The following is a 27,570-nucleotide window of genomic DNA, read 5'->3' as shown; positions in this document are numbered from 1 at the left end:
TGCCAGTCCACTATGAAGCAGATGGTCCAATTTAGCGCCGACTCTTGAGTCAAACGCCGATCAAGTTCCTACTAGACTAATATGCCAAATAAAATTGATTTAATAATCGATGATGTTTTATTGTAGGTAAACATGTCTCAAATTCTACTGAATCTAAAACATGGATGTTCAGTACCCAGGGGACGCTTTGCTACACGATCCATAGCGGAAGTTTGTGGATGTGGTCAAGCTAAACGCCGAGTCAACTTTCACTACGTCTCATCCGCCTTGACTAGACATCGAATCGCTATGCCATTTAGTACATCGGTCAAGTCTAGCCAGAAACATCATATCAGAAGTGACCTTCAGGGATCAAAACGTGTAATAGTTAAACTTGGCAGTGCTGTAATCACAAGGGAAGATGAATGTGGCTTGGCTCTCGGAAGACTGGCCTCCATTGTAGAACAGGTATTTATTCTGTATATGTCATTACCTTTGGTCTGGTAGGTTAGTTTTTCGACGGTACGTCAGTAATCCTGAAATCAAGAGACGATCTACATGACAACTAAACAAACTGCAAATAGAACTGAAAATGCATTGAATTTCAAATGAAGGAAAATTTACGCGATGAAAATTGAGAAAGGAGACCACGTGTTCTAGAGTAATAATCGCTTTCTGCTTCACAGACGACACCTCTCACTTAAGACGAGGTCAATGCAGAAATGTACAACATTTCAAAGACATAAATGGGCAAATTACAAAGCCATACTTGATATTTTAAACACCAGGATGTATTCAAATTGTTTCACATTGCACAGACACACATAAAGAGAGGGTTCTATGGCTTTACATCATAAAAGAGAATTAGATATATTTCCCAATGTCATCACACATTCCTCTTAGCTTTCATCATAATCATCCCTGGATATCTTGATTTAAGTATGTTCGAAATTTCTCAACTTTTACATAAAAAATCTCGAACAAGTCCTAGAGTATCAAATCAGCTGTGCAATGTAAACAATACAGGTTAAGGAAGGATGGTTGTAGATTATTGAAAAAATTCACGACAGAGCTGTACAATGTATAAGAGTAGACGTATAATTTAGATAAGGCTTTCAAGCTCTTGGTAGCATATCAAATATCTTGTATCCTAAAAATGCGTGTCATCTGCATATCGTAAAGTTCCGAAAGTGTACTGAAGGATTTGTCGATGTCGTTTTTACCTGTTCTGATAAGCATTCGATGAATGCAGTCTTGAACGAAAACCTAATCAAGTTGGTCAAGAGAGGAGCAAAGTTTTCAGGGTTATGTCATGTTGTTTGATGATATATATATATATGATAATGTGTCCACTTTGTCAGGTGTCCGAGTTACAAAATCGTGGCAAGCAAATGATGATGGTGACGAGTGGGGCCATAGCGTTCGGCAAGCAGCAGATGAGACAGGAACTCGTCATGTCCATGAGTGTACGACAGACACTGGCGAACACCAACAGACAGGTATATTTATAGATTTGTAAGAATTCCTTTGGTTCTTAGTAATTAGCAAATTCATGGTTTGTTTTCATTGTGATATGATTAAAGTTCTTTTGTAATCAAAGAATTTCATTTTTGTTGTTTTATCACAAATTGCCCAACGGATGTAAAATATATATATAAAGTAAAGCAGATGCTAAAAGTCAAATGTTTTTTTATTATTTATAGGCTGGTCCTCTGATAGAGCCACGGGCATGCGCAGCGGTGGGGCAAAGTGGTTTGATGTCACTTTACGAGGCGATGTTTATGCAATATGGTGTCAAAACTGCACAGGTCAGTTCCATACAGCCTCGATAGCTTCAGCTTTGGAAGTTAAGCTTATAGCTGTTAAATGAATATATTTTAGTTGAATATTCTAGTTGTACATCTTTAGTCAACATCACCATTTACTTGATAATGAAATCCATCGATCCCTTACTGCCAAAACACGGAAAGACTTGGATATTGTCAAACATAAGTTCATTGGGAAAGCTTAAACAAGAAACACAAGTCTTATTCATTTTGAATCTGCTATTTTCTGTTAGATAATTGGAGAGACTATTAGGAAGGTTTTGCCTAATACATCATATTACATATCCCAACGTACACAGTAGTTGGATACATAAGATGTGAGTGATACAAACAGTTGTGATAAAAGATAAATTCCATTATTGTAATGATATGCATTTTGGAGTTGCCCTTTAATAGGTGCTGATAACGAAACCTGATCTGTATCACGAGTCAAGTCGAATGAACCTAATTGAAACTTTGATGGAGCTACTCAGATTAAACGTGATACCAATCCTCAACTCTAACGACGCTGTGTCGCCGCCACCACTAGCCGATCAAGACCTGGCCGGGGTAAGGTCTCAACTGAATGATGATGATGACAAAATCGTAGTGATATCGATTAATATAAATAATGACAGCACTAAGTGTATTAGAAGTTTTTAGATTTTGTTCCTTTTTTATTTACAGAAATACGATCTTACTACATTACTAAAACATATTTCCTGCTTCTGTCCAAGGAGGCAATTCCTCATCTTGTATACCTGACGTTAAGACAATTTTCACTTTATATTTAATTGTCAGGGTATAATCCTCTTGTTTTTTTTTGGTCAGTTAGTGAGATATCATTCCTTGCGCTATTTGCTGAAATAAGACTTTCTTTATCACTTAGATTTAGTGTCCATTTGTAGTCCGCTCGGTCCATTTTGGTCGTACATTTACAGGTGATCAGTCTGAAAGACAATGACAGTCTAGCTGCCCGCCTTGCTGTGGAAATAGATGCTGACCTGATGGTCATTATGTCTGATGTAGACGGACTATACAATCGACCCCCCTCCATGGAAGGGTCGTGTCTACTCCACACATTCTGCCCCACCAAGCATGGAGCTGGGGTCGTGTTCGGGGAGAAGTCACGAGTAGGGCTTGGTGGAATGGAATCTAAGGTAACAATGAGAAAAATAGTAATGAATTGGGTATTCTGGGTAGTCTTTTGATAGGAGCTGGAAGTGAGACAACAGAACGATTTTATTTGGCAACATGTATCGTGACAATGATGCAGCCTTGTATAGCCACTAGACCCACTAAATAATTCAAAATTTCAAAACTATACATGCTTTCAAATATTGATGAATTGCTCTGTCAAAAGAAAATATTTCATTCTTTCCTATCTTCTTTTTTTACACTTTCGAATTTCTTCTTGATTTGTGATTTATTTTTCGTTTGTCGTTTAGGTACGCGCTGCTACCTGGGCGTTGGAAAATGGCGTCTCCGTTGTTATTTGTAATGGGATGGAAAATCGAGCCATAGTCAATATCATAGATGGGAAAAAGATTGGAACGTTTTTCACCAAGGAAGAGCCAAAAGGGGACAATGTAGAGGAGCAGGCCTTACGAGGTAGGTAATACAGTGGTCATACAACGTAGGTAATATTGTGGTCATATCACGAAGGTAATATTGTGGTCATACAACGTAGGATATTGTGGTCATACAACGTAGGTAACATTGTGGTCATACAACGTAGGATATTGTGGTCATACAGTGTAGGTAACATTGTGGTCATACAACGTAGGTAATATTGTGGTCATACAACGTAGGTAATATTATGATCATACAGTGTAGGTAATATTGTGGTCATACAACGTAGGTAATATTATGATCATACAGTGTAGGTAATATTTTGGTTATACAACGTAGGTAATATTTTGGTTATACAACGTAGGTAATATTTAGGTGATACTGGGTAGGAAATATTTTTGGTCAAACAGGGTAGGAAATATTTTGGTCATACTGGATAGGAAATATTTTGGTTATTAACGTAGGAAATATTTTGGTCAAACAGGGTAGCAAATATTTTGGTCATGCAGCGTATGATATTGTGGTCATACAACGTAGGTAATATTGTGGTCATTATTTTTGGTAGCACTGTGCGTGGTCAAATTTGTGAATTTCATAGCTCCAAGGAATAATGTTTACAATAGTTTATATAGAAAAAGTACATTTTTTGACATAAATTGTTCAATTTCCGTTGGGAATATTTCAGCCTTAGTTATTATTATAAGTTTAGGGTGACGGCTTAGTGGTGTGCACATATTGATCATGGCTGACCCTCTGTGGATGAAGGGCGGACCAAAAAGGGTCAAACTGATGTAACATACCATGGTAGTTCCCGTAGAAGAAACATCCCCATGTGTTATTTCAACAATTCTTTTGCAAGCACAATCGATAAATATCATCTCTGTTGCCTCTACGTCTAAGTTGATAAATATATCAGGACGGACATTCAGTTTAGTTCAGTGTAGTTCAGTCTTATTCCGGGGTCCTTACAGCCCATAGGTTTACATGAATATTGTACATACATGTATAAACATGTTATAATTGACCTATATGGAGAGTGAACTCCCTTGACGAGTATGCTTAATAATGTATAATAAACATATACAACTTCACATAAATACATAAACAGAATGTAACCAAATCATAAAGCACATTCTCACACACACCCTCACATGAACGTTTACATACATTGTTAACACACATGCTTAAGTGAAAACACTCCAGTACATTACATTGTGAGGTTGTTCCAATATTTTGACCAGTTTGCATGAAATCTTTACAGTGCGTCATTGAGTTCAAACACTAATACATGTACAATGAATAAGTAAGAAAGTTTACTTTTCTTCGTCACCGACAGCACGAGAGGGTAGCAGACTTCTTCAGACTCTCGCACCAAATCAACGTGTTGCAATTATCAACCAACTGGCGGACTTATTGATAGAGCGGACGCAAGAAATACTGGCAGCAAACAGGCTAGACGTCAGTTTGGCGGAAGAGAAAGGTAGTTTTGACTGCCATGATATATGTATTTATGGCAATACTGAAAAAAATAGTTTGTTGTAATGAATCTGACAAATGATGATGGAGACCATTATGCTTTGAAAATTACTATGTACTAATTGATTAAAACAAACAAAAAATCAAGATGATTACTAAAAAAACTATCATGCCATACGCCATAATAATAAGATAGGAGAAGTAAACATCTTAACGTAAACAATACATCGGTTCAATAACTCAAACACATCAAGGGCAATAACTCTATTAATTGTTGAAGGTATTGAAGCACCACTTCTTGCTCGTCTCGCCCTCACTGAAAACAAGCTACAGACTCTAGCTGTTGGGCTACGACAGATCGCCACAGCTAGTGAAAACACCGTCGGGAGGATAATACGGCGAACACAGTTGGCCAACGGGCTGGAATTACAACAGGTGACGGCACCTCTCGGCGTGCTTATGGTCATCTTTGAATCAAGACCTGATGCTTTACCACAGGTATAAATATATATTGTCGATTAGAGTTTATCCTCTTGAAAAAATGCTTATAATGCTGTTCTGACTGGGCAGTATTTAATGGTCAATCTCCCAGTACAGTCGGTATATCCGATATGTCGATGATACTGAAAAGATCAGATTTCACATTTGTATTAAGGCATGCGGAATATTAGTTTGCACTTAAAAACTTTGTCCTTGTGATTGATTTTGACATAATCTTGAAAGATGTAACAAGGGCAAGGATATTGGTATCATTCGAATTGAAAGGTTGTTCCAACTCAAAGATTATACTATTTTACAAATTAGCTAAAGAGAACTAACGACCATAGTCATGCTCATTATTTGAGAATTAATTTTTTTTCATGATATTGTGCCTTTAAAACAACAAAACAATATCACCATATGAACATAATCATATTACAAACTCAATAAAATAAAGCCAAAATATAGAAAAGAAACATTTACAATGAGACTCCCGACAAAGAAAAATGAGGCAAATACTAGATGTTTCGCAAGCGTAAGCGTCATCAACTTCATCGGCGACACCTGATCAATCCAAAAATGTAATGTCAATGGAACCAACAGGCAGACTTACTAGCATAAGACACGTCCGGCAAAGCCTAGTTAACAAGCAGAAACAATTAATGAAGGATATACGCATATTATTACCGAGTTTTACAATAAAAAAACATGGGGTTTTATGGGATGAAACCAAAGAGACAAAAAAAGGGAGGATTGTTTATAGAAGGATTATTAAAATTTCAAACATTGTTCTTCCATTTAAAACACATCTGTAGTTCCTTCCTCTTATCAACTACTTGGAGGATTATGGACAATGGGAAGTGCTTTTATCGGTGACCGAACTCAAGGTACCCTGTCCATCTGCAGTAAACGGGAAATCTCTCTGACGCGGAATGGGAAGTGCTTTTATTGGTGACCGAACTCGAGGTGCCCTGTCCACCTGCAGTAATAGGAAAATGTCTCTGACGCGGAATGGGAAGTGCTTTTATTGGTGACCGAACTCGAGGTGCCCTGTCCACCTGCAGTAATAGGAAAATCTCTCTGACGTGGAATGGGAAGTGCTTTTATTGGTGAATAGTCCACCTGCAGTAATAGGAAAATCTCTCTGACGTGGAATGGGAAGAACAGTCTATTTACAATTAAAACTTAAAGCTAAAGTTGTATTCATGTATTCCTACATCTGCTTTTCTTGTTTAAAAAAAAAACTTTCTGTTCGCTTCTGCAGGTTGCCGCCCTGGCTATCAGCAGTGGAAACGGTCTCCTACTTAAAGGTGGAAAAGAAGCTTTCCACAGTAACAAGCTTCTCCATGGTCTGGTCCAGGAGGCCCTACAATCACATGTTCCTAAGGAAACCGTCTCCCTGGTAATGACTCCCTGTGATCTACAATAACTATTTTTGTGTCACGTTTTAGGGTAATGTCACCCTGTTTTCAACAGTATGTAGTGCTGTATAACATCACCTTTTTGTCAACAGTTTTTAACATTATCAGTAGTTTCCAACTTGTAGATCGGGAAGGGTGAGTTTCTGAGTGAGTCAAGTGGGAAATCAGGGTTTTTATGGAAAATACTGTCAAAACCGGTAACCACAGCCAATAACATATTGAATATATTTAGTTAAATATCTGTTTTCATACATGATAAAAATACCACTATTATCCTTTTGATGTTTGCGAAACGACGCTGAAGAATTAAGAATGAAGTAGAATGTTTTTAGCATCGATGCTAAATCCCCCGTACAAAACACGTGGTTTGAGTAAAACTGAATCTAAATATACACTTTTTGTTCGATTTTGTATTCTATAACTCTACATTGTAACTTTCACAGAAAACATGTGACTTTGGCCTTGATTGCAGATTAGCAGACGAGAGGATATACATGATTTGCTACAGATGTCAGATTACATAGATCTTGTCATTCCTCGTGGATCTAAGGAGCTCATCCGCAATATCTCGGAACATAGCAATGGAATTCCTGTCTTGGGTCACAGCGAAGGCGTGTGTCACGTGTATGTGGATGTAGATGCGGACATCAAGATGGCCACTAAGATAGGTAAGTCGGTGCTGTAACATGCTACAGTTCACTTTCGTTATTGAGAATAAAAGCAAGTATTATTTCATGGTTTTAAGCTAGTCTTGTAAAATTTACAAACACGCAGAGAAAATTATAATTGTTATAGAATCTAGCCTTATTGACGAACATAATGAAAACGATTGGATTTTATTTGTATCATACACTCAAACCACAACTTGTTACAAAGAAAACCACAACACAGATTCGGCTGTTCCATCAATTAATAATGATTCAAATATTGTTTCTAAAAGGTTTCAGTAATTAATGTGATCTCAATTAATATGATATGATGGCTGTCTTAATAAATGATGGTGGGGTTAAAAAGTACTTTATGAAGTTCAGATTAAAGCAACAAAACGCTCTAAGAAATCATTATATTATCAGTGTGTGACAGCAAGTGTGACTACCCGGCCGCCTGTAACTCTGTGGAGACCCTCCTTATCCATAGCAACTTGTTCGGTTCCCACGAATTTGATACACTCGTCGACACCCTCAAACAGAATGCGGTAAGTATAGTGGCAGAGTATAACTTAAATGGTTAAAATTCATGGTGTTTATTTAGATCGATTGAAATGTAATGTTAACGGATGCGGTGTACGTGTGTCTTATCTGGTGCGATGGAGTCAAAACCCAATAAATACAGAATCCAGAATTACTCATCTTCAAATACAACTCAATTTAATGATATGGAACGATTTTGATACAATATTCTAAGTACTAGATATTTGTTTCTCTTCAGGTATGAATTGCTATGGAAAAGAAAATCGAATCCTTAGGAAAGTAAGATGATTTCACCATAAGAAAATCGAATCCAGTTTGAGTATCGTGTCATAGTAAAAATGACAACCACATGTAATCACGTATGCTTTTGCTTATGCCAGAAAAAAGGGTAGTATACATACAGTTTAAGGTGCTATCAAAAGTATTTCACTTCAGATTTCCTAACAAGTGGACTTGCAATATTTGTTTATTATTGTTTCGTTTTATTGCAGGTGAAAATATATGCTGGTCCGAGGCTGGCCAATAAGATCAAATTCGGACCTCCTCTAGCAAAATCGATGCATATTGAATATGGTGACCTTGCGATGACAATGGAGCTTGTCGATGACGTAGATGATGCAATAGCACACATCAACAAATATGGCAGTTCTCACACCGACAGCATCGTCACAGACAATGGTAATGTATTTGTTACATATATCACATGACTATAGAAAGGTCTATTTGCGGGGATTTTTATGTTGCTTTCCTTTAGTAGCTAATGTTGATCTTACTGAAGATCACGTGGGAGGTTTCTGATTTTTAAGAGCATTTGGAATAAAGAGGCACAACAAAGAGATCACAGAGCAATTACTGCACCTGTTTGATCAAACACACACTCGCTCGAAAACCAATGTAACTACACACCTCGGATCTGGTTAGGCGATCACTATGACCTATCTTTTGACCTTTGACCCAGAGAAAAAAGGAGTTTTTCCAGACTCTATTTCCTCCATAGCACTGAAACTGTTATGCATCAAAAGTAGGTTACTTTGACCTACCTTTCGACTACATCTAAGAAAGAGGATATCTGAGCTTTAGCTCATACAGTGGTTGTCACTGGCACACCACACTTGGGAGTTACCTCGGAGAGGCGGTGAGTCGGTAAATATTATCAAAGATTGTACAACAGACACACAAGTGAATAGCTTCATAATCTAGGGTGATGTATGGTAGAGCCAAACAATTACACATACATCGACTGTCATATAACCGCAAATCTCATCGATAAAGGTCAACCATTTTTCTATGTTTCTGATGTTTTCTGACTCTGTCATAATGCAGCTAAAAGTAGCCTTTACTGAGCTCCTGGACCCCTTAACATGATACTTGAAAGTAGCATTTTCCTTTCTCATATAACCTGAAATGACTCTCTTTTTTTTCTCACGTCTTAGATATTGCCTGCTTTGCAAATTCAACATCAAATAGCAAATGAAACACGCACATATAAACTAAAGTCATAGTCGCAAAAAAGGGTAAAAAACAGTGCTCTATGGCATTATACATACTTTTTTAAATCAGAAGAACAGAAAAGTTAAAATGTTAAGCCAATATTAGACCATCGTGACATCTGTTTACAATCGAAATGATAACGTCCTTTATATTGAAATAATGTAAGCAGTCGATAGTAAATTACAAAAAGAATAGAAAAACGTTAGGTAAATTTCAGATAAAATCATATATATTTAATTAGAAGTCTGAAGTAAACCTCTAACGAAAAAGTGATTTTCATTACATTTGTACCTTGTACTATCTGTAAGACAGCAGAACAATGTAAGAACCCAAAAAATATATATTTCCCTATATGTTCTTACAGAAAACGCCGCTGAACGATTTATCCAGGGGGTTGACAGCGCCTGTGTGTTTCACAATGCCAGTACTCGTTTTGCGGATGGATACCGATTCGGATTAGGTGTGACTTTTGAGATATTCAACAATTCTATTATTGTTGCACTGCGGCGGATTTCCGTCATTTCGTTATTTCGTCTTTTCACCGTGAACAGTTGAGAATTAAAAAATCCAAATTCTCGTTCTTTCATGTTTTCGCGTCGAAAAAGATAAGAATTGGTGTTTTTTAACTTTTGCCTTTTCAAAACCAAAATCGCACAAAAAACATTGTAAAATAATAATGTGTGTGAGAGGAAACAGATTACGGAAAAAGGGTGTCTCGTAATAGGGATCGATTTTGTGGAACACTAATTGTTTGGTCGATGTTAATAGTAATTTTTTTCATAGACATTTTTAGAGTTAAGAATTTAGAACAAGTTTTATCAACCATACGCTCTCTTGACCATATTTATAAAGTTTTGGCCTTTATCCCTGATCTAGGTGCTGAGGTGGGGATCAGTACCACCCGTATACACGCCCGGGGACCCGTAGGAGTGGAAGGCCTATTGACAACCAAGTGGCTTCTCCGGGGGACCGGACAGACGGTCCAGGATTTTAACAGTGGGAAGTACCAGTATATACATAAGGAACTTGAAGTCGATGATATGGAGATTCACAGAGACAACATCAGTGAAGAGATACAATCAAGAAGAGCTTGAAAACGTCATTTTGTTGAGGTAAACACTGTGTCCATGATAAATGCCCCGACTTGCAGTGTTGAAAATACATATTCCTTTCATATGAGACCTACTTCACCTCCGATAAGGATCCGAGACTCCACGATCGCTAACTTTCTCAGGAAGCAGAGGGAGAGAGAGAGAGACCTGTTCACATGACTGTGCCGTTAGACAAGAAAGTTTACTCTTATCACTCTTGATAACATAATGGACTTCCTCTATTTCCGCTGGTGCCAGCGAGACTATTTTCAGATTCGCGTTAATAATGAACACTTGATATGGAGCCAAAGGTAAAACAGCAGCATACATTTATTGTTATCAGAGATGCGAAGCAGCCTAATTTTTCAATTCAGTATGAAACAAACATTGTACAAATGGATGAGAGTCATGAAATATTCATGTCACACTTGAGCCAGTTCTGCTTAAGCTGACTGCGGGAAATCTACTGTTGGCATTTTTTTTTACATGACATAGCTTTGTAGACAAATATGGTATGATTTCATTCTAACCGCTGTTATTTACTCGGACCATGAAACTACAATATATTTCATTCACAATCGATAATACCATTTGTCAAGTGGAGCAGCCATTTTGTCGCCGTTTCCATGACCACAATAAAGGCGTTGTAATGGTCACGTGATTGGATGTTATTTCATAATGCTCTACTGAAATGCAGACATGCTAAAGAAATCTTAAACACAAATTCGACCAAAACTATGATAACAATTTACACGAGGACATCTGAAACATTGATGTCATAACGCATGGTCAATGCAGTAGAACAACGGTCAGTGTTGCTATTTGATGATATATGGAACTTGAAGCAGAACATTAATTGTATGAGGAATCTAAGGTTGAACAAAGCAACGAACCTGAACGGAATGATGAGAAGGACGGGTACATCACTTAAGTACAAGAATATCGTATATTCACATCATGTACCATTATTTTATATAGAACTCAGAACGGAAAACATAATTATAAACCTTCCATATGGGTTACACTTTATCAGAGCGGGGAGTTTTTTTTTTTTTTTTTTTTACTTGTTTTATTTTTCAAAACATTTTTCAACATGTATTGACAAATAAAAAGAACCATACACACATCTTTACACACATCATCATTATCACCACAGTAATCATCATCATCATCATCATCATCATCATCATCATCATCATCATCATCATCAATAACCATCATTACCAGTATCATTACAATGATCATCATCAGCAACATGATCATCATCCCTCATTACCATCATCATCATCATAATTATTCTTACTATCATCATTAGGATCAATATAATCATAATTATAATTATCATCCATTCATCATCAATAACCATCATTACCATTATCATTACAATCATCATCATCATCATCATCATCATCATCATCATCATCATTCTTACTATCATCATGATTATCAATATAATCATAATTATAATCATCATCATCATCATCATCATCATCATCATCATCATCATCAATTATAAATGCATTTTTGTTAACATACATTCATACACACTCGCATACTTTTACCACACATACATGTACAACCACACACATACACACGATCAAAAAAAATACACAGAAACAAAGATCGGAAAGAGAAAAAGATAAAAAAAAAAATATAAGAAAGGCAAGCACAGAGTAATAGGGCCACATGTACGATATGAGAAAGACAGGAGAGAGAGAGAGAGAGAGAGAGAGAGAGAGAGAGAGAGAGAGAGAGAGAGAGAGAGAGGGGGGGAGAGAGAGAGAGAGGGGGGGGGGGGGGGGGGGGGGGGGAGGATAGAGATGCTGGGCTAGAGACTTCCAACCACTTTATATAAGCAATAGAATTTGGGTCTCAAAGGGAAATATACCCTAATGGGAACAAATGAAAACATTGTACATGCATTAACAAGTGGAAGGAAAAACAAGACCAACAACTGCTGTATGATCAACTAATTAAATAATCTAATTAAAACCTACATGTACAGGTAATAAGGCTGTATAATGTACAAAGTTCAGGAAAAATCACAATCAAGGAGTTTTTTCCATTTTCTCCATTCAATCTAAAATTCCTGTTTATATTGTTCCCCTTGAATATTAGCAATGTATTTTTGGCAAATAAAATAATCCTTAATCAAATCAATGAAGGCAACAAGGTTTAATATCTTATGTTAGCACCTTGTTTTGTATATGTAAAATTTAATCAAAATTAGAATGATATTATCTGTCTTATTTCCTGTTTCTCTCCCATTGTTTGCAAATATACCAAAAATAAAACTTTGTTTATTAAAAGAGAATGGGATCAGAAGGGCATCAAAAAGTGTTTCTAAACTTTGCAAAAAATTCTGGGTTTCAAGGCACTCCCATGAAACATGAATAATTGTTTCTCGTTGTAAATTGCAGAGATTACAAAATGGACTATTAACAAGACCTAATTTAAACAAAAAAGTATTTGTTGTTAGAATGTGTTGTAATACCCTATATTGAAACCATTGCAGTTTTGTATGTCTTGTTACTTTGAAAGGTGTACTGAATATTTCAACCCATTTCAATTCATCATCTTCAAATGTCTTTTCCCATTTACTTCTACCTGAAGAAACAATAGATTTTTTAACAAGAAGATTATACAAGTCCCTACATCCCTTAGTCCTGTTTATAAAAAATGTAATATTAGCTGGAATTAATGGAAGAACAAGTGACTGTTGATTAAAACAAATATTTGATTTCCTTAAATATGATCTAATTGCTGAAATAACACCCTGATATTCAAGAAAATTTGGATTAACTCTATAAATCTCGGTAAACTCTTCAAAGGAGTAAAATGTGAGAGAGTCTGGGTCTTTAACTAAATCATTAACAATACTTAACCCACTATTAAACCAGGCCTTATAGAAAATTACTTTTTTTCCAATAGTAAAGTTTCTATTGTACCAAAGCGGCATTTTCAAAACATACTTTTCACTTATTTTCTTTACTTCATTAGAATTATTAAACTTTACCCATGCTCTAAATACATCTTTCCAAAATTTGTTTTTACAATTTTTTTCACAATCTTGAAGAAATCCTGTCCCACATGTAGATAATTTATGCAGATCAAAGAATGTTTTGAAAATGAGTTGCCACTTAGATGATTTCTGATAGAGCCTTCGTTTTAGTGAGTCAATAAACAGACGTACATTTACCATTTTTAGACCTCCTTCATAATAGTTCTGCGTCATGACATCCCTTTTAATTTTGTCAACCTTTCCATTCCACAAAAAATTGTAAAGAATTGAGTTAAGATTTTGCAGCAAGTGTTCATCTGAGTTAGGTATAGAAATAAATAAATGATTGAACTGAGATAATAGAAGAGATTTGATAACAGCTATTTTCCCAATAGGTGTAAGATAACTTCTAGCCCAGGTTTTAATTAGTGTTTTAAGTTTAATTAGTTTTTTTTATCAAAGCTCAACTTAGGAATTTCATGCAAATTTACACTAAATTCTATTCCAAGTAAAGTAAATCTAACCCTTCCCCACTGTAAATTTAATTCAGGTAAAAAAGAATCACTAATGTAACTTTTACTTCCTATCCACACAACTTGTGTCTTATCAATGTTAAGTTTTAAACCCGATATTCTTGCAAATTTATTCAACTCAACAATAGATTCCTTCAATGATAATTCAGAGCCATCAAGTATTAATGAGGTGGCATCTGCATATTGTGTTATCAGGATTGGACAATTACTCACTTCTATACCCTTGATCTTTTTATTGTTTCTAAATCTGATTCCTAGAACTTCAACACAAAGAAGAAAGATGTAAGGGGCGATCGGATCGCCTTGACGACATCCTCGTTAAAATTTGACAGGTTACCACCCTGGTTAACAGCAGCTGAAACATTAGTTATGAAATAACTTAACCCAATTACGAACCTCTGGACCAAAATTGAAATAATCAAAAACTTTATCAACAAATTTCCAAGACACAGAATCAAAGGCTTTTCCAAAGTCTAACATTAATAACATTCCTGGAATATTCATATCTTCAGCAAACTGCATTATATCATATACAAGCCTAGTATTCTACCCTATGTACCGACCTGAAAGAAACCCTGTTTGATCTTCACATATTAACTTATCTAGAACTGCTTTTATCCTACTTGCTATACAGGCTGAAGCAATTTTATAACTAATATTTAATAGAGTAATTGGTCTCCAATGTTTTAAAAACTGTCTAGGTTTATCTCCCTTAGGAATGCATATGATGACACCTTGTCTTTGAGTAACGGAAAGTAAGCCTTTTTTGTATCCACAATTTATAGATCTAACAATAAAAACACCAATCTGCTTCCAAAAACCTTTTAAAAAACTCAACGGTATATCCATCACTACCAGGACTTTTATTGTTCTTCATGTGTTTTAATGTTCTCGTCTAGAGTAACTAATCCTTCTAAGTCTTCTGCCTCCTTTTTATCTAGTTTTGGAACAACCGATGAGTATAAAAATTCTGATAAGTCTATATCCTCTATTTCTGAACTACTATCATCATATAATTTTTCATAATAACTACGTATTTCTTCCAATATCTCATCTTGTTTTGTTATAATACTATGCTCTTTTTCTAGTTTTGATATGATCTTGGAGACAAAATTCCTATTTTCTAAATTCAAAAAATACATAGTTGGTTTTTCTCCTTCTTCTTGCCATCTAACTCTGGATTCAATAACGCTACCTTTAACTTTACTAACTCTAATAGTTTCCAATTCTTTTTTCTTAGTTTCTAACTCCTCAGAATCTACCTGCTCTTGCTCTTCCAAATCTTGTATAGTTTTCTTTAAGATATCTTCATTTAAATTTTGCAGTTTCTTTTTATATGATGAATAGGATATTATTTTCCCCCTTATTTCCATTAATAATGTTTCAAGAAAAATCTGATCATCAATAATAAATTCAATATCTGTATCTGAAATATTATCAATAGTATCTCTGTTGTACACTGGAAGACAATACTGTCTTTTTGTATCAGAAATTACTTTTTTAACCAAATCAAGATATTTTTCATCAAAAAGTAATGACGAATTAAATTTCCATAATCCTTTACCACGTCTAAACTCATTAAATTTTAATTTCAAAATAGGAAAAGAGTGGTCTGATCTATAGCCTTGATCTATTTCTGAGCTGTTTACACTTGATAATGAATTATCTGAAGTAAGAAAAAAATCCAATCTCGCCTGCAGTGCGGGGAGTTTTGAGCGACATTGTGTCTACGTCGTTACTATTAAATGTATATACACATTGTTTTTCGTTTTATATCTTATCACATCGAAAAGTGTATCACTAAAATAATTTAACGATATCTCCAATTCCGTTGATGATGTCGCTAATTCATTATGGTAATAGATAAATCATTTTATTACATTTTTAGCAGTGAAATATAGGGATATCTCAAACTGATAAAAGTGATATTTTTCACTAGTGAAACTTTGAGGATTGACCAATCAGAGAGCCCGATACAAATCTATTGTTTTTATTTTTTCAGTTAACGTTTAAACCAATTTATTGTGTATAAATGACATCAATAAATTACAAAATCCATGTCCAAACACAAATAAACATTTATTATGACTTATGTATGAGTCTGTATATTTTTTTCTGATTTTTCATAAAATGGACGATTTTTTGCCGCGCACAACATCGTTATATAATGAGTAAGTAGTGTCTGAAAAAAGCATGGTCAACTTACCCATTTTATAGCTATCGTAAGTTTGCCATTGTTTTGGTTTATTTTTGCGATGAAAATGTAATAAACAGAATATTTGATAGTGTCTTCAGTAATAACAAATAAATTTCACTCGTGCTTCGCACTGAAGGATACCAAAATATTAGCCACACCAGTGAAATATATTTGTTATTACTGAAGAAACTATTAAATATCCTATATATAGTAGTGATATCAAAACAACTTTTCTATATTACCATGAACATTCAGATGTATAACTGTAAAAATGAGGTGATATCACTCAAACAGTCATTGAGCAATATTTATCATTTATTATATTGAGATGGTGTAAGACAGTTGTGCAATACCAGTTCATGTACAGCGTATGAACATCTTAAGTAATGTAAAGAAATTGAAAGTTGCCTCCCTTTATACATGAAAAATGCTGACATTTTAAAATAAACATGTAAGTATTGAATTTCTTGGCAATATGAATAACATTAGAATACTGGCAAAATCCATCAAAGGCATTTAACCACAAGAAAGCAATTCTATGCTGAACGATGTTTGAAATACATTTTTGAAATAATTAAATATGAAAAATGCAACGTAATAATACTATATTTGTGAGTTTGCTATTACGAAATCAATTTTAGAAGCTATCACTGAACGGTAACGTTTTTTAGTAAACATTTAGCTTGTAGACTATTGGTGACGGCATCGTAGACTTCGTGACTCGGTAAACAGTGTCAACAATTTCAACGTAATGGTAAATATCTTAACTTTAATCAAATTTTGCTCCAATCATATATTTAAAATACACGAATTCTGATTGAGTGGATCACTTTTCTTGGATTTTATGGCTGTACTCCATCTTGAACAAACTCCAAGGTGTCAAATGAGAACATATGGCTTTTGTATCACATATTTTTGAAAATAATAAATTTTGTTAAAGCTGGGTAGGTGTTTCGACATTTCAGGACTACACAGTATCACTGTTTATGATGCTTTGCTACAACTGATTATTTGTTCACCATTATCTTCGGTTGTTTATGATCTCAAGTTATGTTTGTATGACTGCTTTTTTTTTTTTTTTTTTTTGTCTGTTTTTGTTTTTGTTTTGTTTTTATTTTTATCTTTATTGTTGAAATACACGCTCTTTTGAGTCGCCTATAATATGTTTACTGTCGTCGTACATTTATCGTTTCTTGAGTTGCGAAGGATGATATTTCGATGTCTTCTTTCCAATTTTAGTATGTGGGCAAATTAATATTGTGGCATTTTCCGATTCCATCCATATACAATTTTCTTTTCTGTACTTTACCCTTTTCGAACTGTTCTTTGCTCAAGTCTTTTACATCCATACGGCTTAAGTCACTTACATTAATGCTTCCACGCACCTGATACTGCAGTTATTCTTTACTGATCACAGATATAGCGTTGAACTAGCTTACTTTGTAGTGTATTGAAATCCTTAATAAAGCCGATAATTGTCAGAGCATGGTTATATACGAAGACGAAAAATAAACAGAAATGATCAATTTTCTTGCAAGAAATTATTTATTCAAAGAACTACAGAAAGCTGATAACTAATGTTAGGCCAAAAGTTATTGTGAAATGTAGGGTTGAATTAATCCAGTTGTCGGTGGCAAAACAAGGTTAGCATGTGCATAATGAAAAAAGTTTATTCAAATCCTTGAACGCATTACTTTACATGACGATAAGAAGTGAATCCATCAAGCTTAACTCTCCTTATAGATATGACACTGAGTCATGCTATACTCCTTTCTGATATCAGATGTCAAACTGCTGACCATCAGGTGAAACTGGCGTCCATAATGATTTTTGATGTTAGGCTTTACTTTATAAGAGGAAATAAACATATTTGATTAATTATAATATATAAGTTGTCCATGTTGTCGGTGAATCGTCTTAAGCATCCGTTGGTGGTTGTCTAATGTGTGTCGCTTTACTTGCCAACTGCTCCAGAAGTACCACAAACAAAAGAAATAAAAGTTTAAACAGATTTCATTACACTGGGAATGATCATGATGTTATATGATCACGCCCAGAACACGTGAGTAAAAGTTGGAATCAAAACTTAAGAAAGTGGTATCTGGAGCTTGTTTTATCTAAACTCCATCATAATCTTAAATTTCGACATATCAAGAACAGATACAGAACAATTAAGTAATGGTTTTGCCTTATTGATTGATACGTTGCAATAGATATTATTATAAATGATGTATATTATGTTATTTTTCAAACGAAAATTTACAATTGTAGGGAGACATATTGACTGATGTGTCAAGCTAAACTCTTATGTATACATTTCGATTGATGTGTCACACTAAACAGTAGCCAGATTTTTTTTCAAACTTATTCATATAGTAATATAATATGGTTTATGATTATTAGGTATAACATGATAAAGTACTAGATTTACCTAAACGACAGTGGGCTTTAATTGATAAATATCAACACCTTGATACATATATGTATATAATATCTAGCCCCGAACTGTTTAAACCTGATTTTCACCACGACATAATTAAAGACAAATAGCATAGCGTATGAAAAAATGACGCAATGAGGGATACGGTGTACATTAAAAGGTAAATGTTTAAATGTAAAATACAAGTACAGTGTAGTTTTGATTTGTATGTGCCGATGTTGAAAAAACGGCAACTGACAATATCACTACAGATTTAATCGTAATTCTAATTTACCAGTTAACAGAGAACACGATATACACTTGTAAAAAGAGGAATTACCTTGATATTGTTCTAGTTGGTCCAATTCTTTCATGAAAGAGAGACAATTCAAAGACTACAAATGTCTTTCTACAATGGATGTAGAAATCTGAGAATATGTTTTCCGGACAAGAGGATATATGCATAAGGATATATATGTGTATGTACGGAGAAACATCTGTTTTTGTATTTCCTCTCATTAAACATACATATTATATGATCTTAAATCATGTTTGTTTCAGAAATGTTGCAGGCATGATACAGATATGGAACAGTATACAAATTTCGATTGACGTTTTTCTCTTGCATTAATCATATAATTGAAGTAACATTTACTTGATCGATTTGTAAAGTTCATGACTTAAAGATATTACCGATATTTTCATACCAGACAAGTATCAATTGTCAATTAAGAACTTCACTGCTTTAAAAAACTGTAGTCAATTTTCTGATTGTCACAGTCTTGAAAATAATATTCAATATCAATATTTCCCTTACTGTCACAAAAAGTGTTTTACCTGGATTTCCATTCAGATCTGCTTCAAAGTGGTCTAGGATTTCCATGAAACAAAATTAAATTGTACATATTTTTTATACATCTGTAAAAAATGTTGAGTGATTATTACGTATAACATGATAAAGTACTAGATTTACCCAAACGACAGTTTGCTTTAATTGATAATTATCAACACCTTTGATACCGACATGTATGTAACATCTAGTTCCGAACTGTTTACACTTGATTTTCACGACGATGTCAAAAGGAGTTTCCCGAATGAATGAGCGGACATTCGAAATCGAAACGTTAATGGAAATTATAAAACACGCACGATCAATCAAAATAAAATTATTTTACCATGATGTTCATTAAAACAGTAACGCAAAACACCGCCAATTCTAATTTCCTCTGGGCAAAAGTGTTATAACCAATAACTTGAATGCGTACCGTTGGGAAATATAGTTAAAGAAAAATGCATCATTTAAAATTCGCTATTTCAAGTTTTTCCCATCCATTCCAAATTATTCTTTAGTTTCTGTTTGTGCCATATTGTCTTATTTGATCAGGCTGGGGTGGGTTGACAGAGCTTACCTAACCCAGTGCCTGTTTCGAAATTTTCGAAAAAAACAGTTTTTGGGATGTACTTGTACAAGAATTTTAAATATGCAACCAATTTTGTGTTTATTTATGCTTTTGAATATAAATAATGCTGTATTTTCATGTTTGCCTATGACTAAGGATCAAGATAGTGAAATGAATTACTCCGCGTCATTATTCGGTTGTCTATGTCAGAGATGGTGGATGCATAAACAGTATTGAAAAGAAAACTTTTGCTGACACTTTCGATAATTTACATGCATGTTTAAAGATAAAAAAGAACTAAAAATATCTAATTGATATGTACTACTGCTACACTTCTACATAGCTACTACTGCCAGACAGACACATAGTTCGATAATAAGGACTAAACTGGTATATCTGTGCTACCAAGTACATTATGATATCAATGGAATTTTACATCTACAATACTACTACACACATTGATATGTGCATGTTAATTCACACAACACATTGACGTGTACATCTTCAAAAATCACAGACACACATTGTTATGTACAATATAACACAACTCATTGTTCTGTACATGTACGACATCACACAACACACTTGTATGTACATGTACGACATCACACAACACACTTGTATGTACATGTACGACATCACACAACACACTTGTATGTGCATTTACGATATCACACAACACATTATCCTCTGTCAGCTAAGGAACTCAGCTAGCTCTCTCAACTTTGATTTACATAATAATCACTTGATAGAATATCCCTCATGTGCTTGTGGTGCACCACTTGAAACTGTACAACATTATTTCTTTGAATGTCCAAGATATGTAACTTACCGTCAAGATTTGTATCATTCTCTATATCAACATGATCATCCTCATTATGAATTAGATTTTATTCTTAACGGCTGCCAAGATTGTGATATTGATATTAATAAATCAATATTAGCCTCTGTAATTAGCTATATTATTGGCACAAAAAGATTTTGCAAATTATAAAAGTTTTTAAAATTATAAATTATGAATATGAATTTGTATACTTGGTTAGATATTGAAGAATTCTGATATTCTAATTATCATTTATTCCTAAAATAGGGATATAACTCTCTAATGTTAAAGCAGAAAATCCTCTATATTTTGGAAAAAATAATTCTATTCTACAGTAATGCACGTTCAGGTATACTTGCTTCTCCATTAGATAGGATGAGGGTCAACTTTATTACTATGGACACTCATGGCCCAATATTCCTGTCAGTATGGAGGAGCAAGTGTACCGTAAGTGTATTAATTCAGTTAAAATATTTCTAAATTTTACAGATCAGATTATTTTGTATTTTGAATTATATACCAAATTAAGTAAGAGTTATCTCCCTTCTAAGGTTTCTCTGTGTATTTATCTGTATGTGTGTGTGAGGGTGTGTATGGGAGAGAGGGTGTGTATGTGCGTGTGAGGGTGTGTGTATATATGTATGTCTATATGTGTGTTTGTATGTGTGTATCCACTGTAAGTTACTGTATGCTATACATGTACATGTAAGTATGTAGGTTTGTGAGTGTGAAAGAGAGGGAGTATGTATGTGTGTTTGAATCTGATCAGTGTAACTGTAATTGACCACCTGTGTTGTCCCAGGAGAAGACTTATATAGGCACTAGCCTGCTGTCTAATCCTATTAATACTTTGTATTAATAAAATGTTTTGAAATCACGACATCACACAACACACTTGTATGTGCATGTACGACATCACACAACACACTTGTATGTACATGTACGACATCACACAACACACTTGTATGTACATGCACAACATCACACAACACACTGGTAGGTACATACACAACATCACACAGCAAAATGAGGTGTACATTTACAATATCACACAACACACACGTCATTTTTATTTCATTAGAATGCTATATCTACCTGATTGTAAAGTCTGGAGTTTCTTGGCCGTCTCTAGGGCATGTCCTGTAAACAATTTTATGAAACAGTACAATAATTAAGTTTTTAAAATGACCCGATGATTACGGATATATCAGATATCTCATAAATATGACAAACCAAATACATTACTTAAAAAAATCATCTGATAAGCATTTCTCTCAGTTGTCTTTACGGTCGTTACCAAGGAATTTTATTCTTTATTTCACTTAGTTTGATAAGTTCATGATTCAATGGTTTTATCATTTAACACAATTAACAAAAAACTTGCCTATTTCTGCAGTCAGATTGAACTTTCCCTCCTCCGTCCCAAGGAAAGTTTCTATGTGGTATATAGAAACACACATTAGGATAATTTATATTAGTATCAGGTACATACCATTTCAATAATAATTGAAAATAAAATTAATGTTGTAATCCAAAATGTTTGCAGAGACGGTTAGTCGACAGAATTCAGATTCGATTCGATCACAATTTTTTAAAGTTGTTCACTTAGAGATAATTTACCAGTGGGAGCATTTTCCAGTGATATTCATTAATGAAATATTTCAAGCTTCTTTATTATGCTTTGATTTTTAAAAATGATATAATATACAAAATGAAAATAGTTTGCAGCTAAAGCATGAAACCTATCATAGATATCGATTATGAGACTAGAATTAATGACCGTATAGATGTCGTCAGTCTGGTATTAACTGGAATCAACATTGATCTCTCCTGTCTTTTACTTATAGATATGCAAATCATGAAACATACTATGAAATATCAGTTTGCTTGTTGGCTGGGTTTATCTTCCCGCGAATAGCCAGGACCCCATTTATATGGGGATTCCATAATGAGCTGATTGATTATTCACTGAACAGTCGACAGGAGGCCCGTCGCAGAAACTGTAACGGGTAGGCAGCATCGAACGACGCATCCCGGAACTACACCTGTAGTTACTTAAGCCAGCACCCTGCCTTTTAGATGTTAATTATTGCATTTGATACGAAAAAAAGTTCGGCAATGCCGTTTTCAATTCGAACCAATTCGAGTTGTTTCCTGCTGTTTAAGTAGATAACATAAACATGTACTTACGAAAAATGAAGTTGTTTATTCCAAATTCTACAAAAAAAAAATTCAAGTTCTACCACAGACAAACACAAAAAAATTCATAGTCATCAGTAATAGTTCTACCAGTTTCAACAAAATAAAACATAAATAAACTCCTTGTCATTAATTCCAGTTCTACCACAAATAAAACACAAGTAAATTCCTAGTCATCAATGCCAGTTCTACCACAAATAAAACACAATGAAACTCCTAGTCATCAATTCCAGTTCTACCACAAATAAAACACAAGTAAATTCCTAGTCATCAATTCCAGTTCTACCACAAATAAAACACAAGTAAACTCCTAGTCATCAATTCCAGTTCTACCACAAATAAAACACAAGTAAACTCCTAGTCATCAGAGATAGCTCTACCACAAATAAAACTCAATTCAATTCCTATTCATCAATTCCAGTTCTACCACAAATAAAACACAAGTAAACTCCTAGTCATCAATTCCAGTTCTACCACAAATAAAACACAATTAAACTCCTAGTCATCAATTCCAGTTCTACCACAAATAAAACACAATTAAACTCCTAGTCATCAATTCCAGTTCTACCACAAATAAAACACAAGTAAACTCCTAGTCATCAATTCCAGTTCTACCACAAATAAAACACAATGAAACTCCTATTCATCAGAAATAGTTCTACCACAAATAAAACACAATTAAATTCCTAGTCATCAATGCCAGTTCTACCACAAATAAAACACAATTAAACTCCTAGTCATCAATTCCAGTTCTACCACAAATAAAACACAATTAAACTCCTAGTCATCAATGCCAGTTCTACCACAAATAAAACATTATTAAGATTCTAGTCATCAATTCCAGTTCTACTACAAATAAAACACAATTTGTCTTGAAGTAAATATAAATGTATAAAACAATATTTTCGTCGATTTTGATTAAGATCTTGTAAAGCTATTTTAAGCTGCTTTGTTTACTCTCTGAAATTCGATGGTTTAAGAAAATTAATCATTTCTACGAAAAAGCAAAGTTGCGATCTTCATTATGGACACAGCTAATTATTTGTAATTCACTAAAATAATTTTCAATTCATGTAAAAATTTACTCAGTATGTTGTTTGCAAATAAAAGCTTCATATATGTGTTATTTTTAAATAACAGATTCAGGGAGACCGAAATCTGCGTCAACTTACCAATCATCAAGGCCTGAATGTTCAAAACATCTGTAAAATGGATTTAATTATAGTTAAATCAATTGTCATATCTGAACTTTATAATGCTGATAGAAAAAACAAAAATATAAATCAAAACCACACGCCCACGTGTGAATAAAACAATAAATTGTACCACGTTAAGTCCTTTAAAACACACGTTCGATATTGAATGTAATTTTTACATAGTATAAGAGATTGTGAATTATTTAGTTTTACTGTTAAAAGTTGTCGTAAATTTCACTTCTTAAAGGGAATATATGTAACAGGTTCGATCCTCACATGATTAAGAGGAGATCGGAGTACCTGGAGCAAAATATAAAGTGATCAAGAATAGCGGTCTGTAAGGGGAAATATTATTTGTCTTATTTTTTATATATATTTGGTATAAAATATTGAACGTTCCTATATAGATAAACAATATGTCCATGTTTATGAAACTCGTTTGAAATGTTTTTATCAAAAACATGCTTATCGTATGACTTAAAGTGAATTACGGATGGTACTTTCTTTGTTTAAATTGTTATACGACCGATCGTCATCTTAGGTCACAAGACACTAGCAAAAAAAATTTCCCAAGAAGTAAAGGATTACAATAAAATGAATTCTTTCATGTTAAAACGGTATGACTGTTGTGCATACATATTTAATGGTACACTGCATTCTATTACTTCAAACCAATGTTATTTATTTATTTATTTTTTTTTTTTTTTTGAAATTTCATTTAAATTTAAATTAATTCCAATAGCCTCGACTGGCTACATCATTTAATCGGTAGGCATAAGAAAAAGTCTACCTCATTATTGCGTTCACAACCTTTTAGAATTTCTTAATGAATTACAATTGGAAAGCGAATCGTTGTTAAAGAGTGCGTCTCCTTTAGCAGAAATTCCTTTGTTTCAACACAGAAATTTGAAGCTGGTGAGTTACACAAAATAGGTAATGATCACTATGATGATCAGCCGTCTTGAAATATAACTTACTAGTCATTAATCTTCCATCAAATGGCAGTATGCCTTGTTCGAAAAAGTGCGTATGAGCCAAAGACAAAATACCACCCTTGACTCCTTAAGAAAGATACAACATTTGCTATTGTATAAAAGCGATAATAATCACACATGGTGCATCTAAATTCTTTGGATGTCGCAGTCATGACGTTGTGTGGCGAAAACCAGATAAGGCAAGTAGAATCAACAATGATATCAATTTAAGAAAATTAATAACATTCACTTCATATATGCGATGCCTAGCCGCATTGTACGTGATCCGGATGGCAATAACGGCAACCTAAATTCTGATTGGCTCCTACTTTCCCAGATGTGACCCCTAAAATTAAACTAAACTGTATTTACTATGACATTTCTATTTGTGGTAATACTGTATTGTACCGTATTTAACTACACAAAAAAATGGCTATGGAAAAATCTTTCGTCGCAAAACTACATAACAAAAATATACAGTTATATTTATTGTCCTCATGAAGATGAAAAACTGACACTACATCTGTCAATAGACCGCTGCATAGAAACTGACATTATTTGTTCTGTGTCTTTTAGTTGGAATATGTTTTTACCTTCGATAGCATCCGCGAGACCATGGAATGATCCGAAGTTTTTTCCTTTAAGCTGCTCCATAGCGTTTGTTTCTACTTCACTGGCCTGCTCAATTTCCGTTTCTGAACCATTGTTACTCTCGCGTTTTGTTGGGTGTGCCTTTTTAACATCAGCTCTTTTTTGCATCAGTCTAGAGATAAGTGATACTAGGTTTTCGTCGATTGAAATATCCTTGGTATCACCGTTGGCAGCCTTTGGAACATATTATTGACATTCTCAATTAGAAGTGATATTGTGAAACAAAGAGCATTGTCTAATTATCAAATGCGTAATCAAGCACTTGAGCGCACAAAAAAATAAATAAGAAAAAATCAAGATAGTGAAAGCAGACATAAATAAAGTATGCCTGTTTCTTAATCAGTTAATTATATATAATATGCATGTACTTCAGATATTTTGATATAACAATATCGATTACATTTAGAGTATCGGGTAGACGAGGCCGTGATAATATAAACACATTATGTTTGAAAAGGATAATGTTAGCATGAAATTAACGACCACTGAAACAAAACAATCAGCTATCCAGAATGTCTTCTGATACCTACTAAAGACATTTTTTATAGACATATGTCTGGTACGGAGTTTCAAATAAGGCATTTTTCTGTTAAAACGAATTAGTCTGGTAATAACTGCATGAAAATTCGGTTAAAGGAAAGCAGGATTCCAGACTATCATCAAAACGCTTTCTCATAAGACAAGCTGAAAGAAATCAGAAAATGTTCCCTCCATCATTAAATCCTGGTATCAAAAAGTTCATGAATGATGAGTTATTAGATTAAGTACTCACCTTTAGTTTACTTAATGCAGCCATTCTTCTGCTATTGGACACGTAAGCGTCCGTAACAGCCAGACTGATTATTACTACAACAAGTATTCTCAACATCATGGGAAAGGACAGTGCACGCAGATATTAACTCCAAATCTAGAAAGTGAAACAGCAGCGCTTGGCCGCGGGCTTTATACTACCCTCGGCGTAGCAGGTAAACACCCACGTATAACTCTCTTTAGTCAGGTGTGTAAATCACGCTTTCTATGCATGACCATGCACCTGTAAACTGTGTGAGATCAACACCTGTTGCCACCATTCTTTATGATACCCCTTGTGAGAAGTCAGGTGTGAAATCAGTTTTGAAAATCATCACACCATAGAAAACAATGTTCATATCCTTTGCTACCTCATGTGGGATGTATTCCTTTAGGTTGAGGTAAAATATTGTTAAAGCCATATCAAGGGATATTAAAGAGTACCAAATAATGCCACATAATTTACAGATACTCCTCGGTGAGCATTAATTATCATACTGTCAGTAAACAAAGCTTCCCCTTATGTACAGCCTGTTATAATGCACTGCATGTTATGTTGCTATTAAAGAAAGTATTTCTTATGTACTGCATGCCATATTGCAATTAAAAAGAGCTTCCCTAGTTACTGCGACCCATACTTCATTTGGGAAAAGCTTCCCTATTTATTGCATGCTATTCTGCAATTGCAAACAAGTTCCTTAGTTACTGCATGTCATACTGCAATTACGAAAAGCTTCCCTAGTTACTGCATGTCATAATGCAATTACGAATAGCTTCCCTAGTTACTACATGCCATAATGCAATTAAGAAAACCTTTCCTAGCGATAAGATAAAGCATACCATACTGCAATTAAGATTTTTCCTGGTCACTGCGTGCCATACT

At 34.3% G+C, this 27,570-nt stretch overlaps 2 protein-coding genes across 3 annotated transcripts; one reads left to right on the top strand and one right to left on the bottom strand.

Annotated features, from left to right (window-relative positions):
- Positions 1–273: 273 nt before the first annotated feature.
- On the top strand, positions 274–10,508 carry LOC132556564 (delta-1-pyrroline-5-carboxylate synthase-like). The gene is made up of 14 exons (XM_060220976.1): positions 274–447; positions 1,341–1,478; positions 1,683–1,787; positions 2,202–2,390; positions 2,726–2,944; positions 3,233–3,395; positions 4,693–4,836; positions 5,113–5,330; positions 6,577–6,714; positions 7,206–7,401; positions 7,807–7,928; positions 8,415–8,601; positions 9,779–9,874; positions 10,291–10,508. The coding sequence occupies exons 1-14, from the start codon at positions 289–291 to the stop codon at positions 10,506–10,508; spliced, it is 2,292 nt and encodes a 763-aa protein (XP_060076959.1). The 5' UTR covers positions 274–288.
- Positions 10,509–17,762: 7,254 nt separating this feature from the next.
- LOC132556567 (uncharacterized) lies at positions 17,763–26,779 on the bottom strand. 2 transcript variants are annotated; one of them, XM_060220979.1, is made up of 9 exons: positions 26,671–26,779; positions 25,841–26,072; positions 24,250–24,279; positions 23,069–23,095; positions 22,263–22,313; positions 21,974–22,018; positions 19,493–19,525; positions 18,996–19,022; positions 17,763–18,201 (listed from the first exon to the last, which is right to left on the bottom strand). In XM_060220979.1, exons 1-9 carry the CDS (start codon positions 26,767–26,769, stop codon positions 18,191–18,193), a joined length of 555 nt encoding a protein of 184 aa, XP_060076962.1. In that variant the 5' UTR covers positions 26,770–26,779; the 3' UTR covers positions 17,763–18,190. The 2 variants fall into 2 exon arrangements, with proteins under 2 accessions (XP_060076962.1, XP_060076963.1); XM_060220980.1 differs by lacking the exon at positions 18,996–19,022.
- Between the last annotated feature and the right edge of the window lie 791 nt (positions 26,780–27,570).

This window comes from Ylistrum balloti, unplaced genomic scaffold (assembly GCF_031769215.1).
Source record: "Ylistrum balloti isolate Yb309-2 unplaced genomic scaffold, AGI_CSIRO_Ybal_v1 Utg370578, whole genome shotgun sequence".
NCBI classification, from domain to species: domain Eukaryota; kingdom Metazoa; phylum Mollusca; class Bivalvia; order Pectinida; family Pectinidae; genus Ylistrum; species Ylistrum balloti.
The sequence above is the reverse complement of the archived record's forward strand: the minus strand, read 5'-3'. Positions and strand labels throughout refer to the sequence as shown.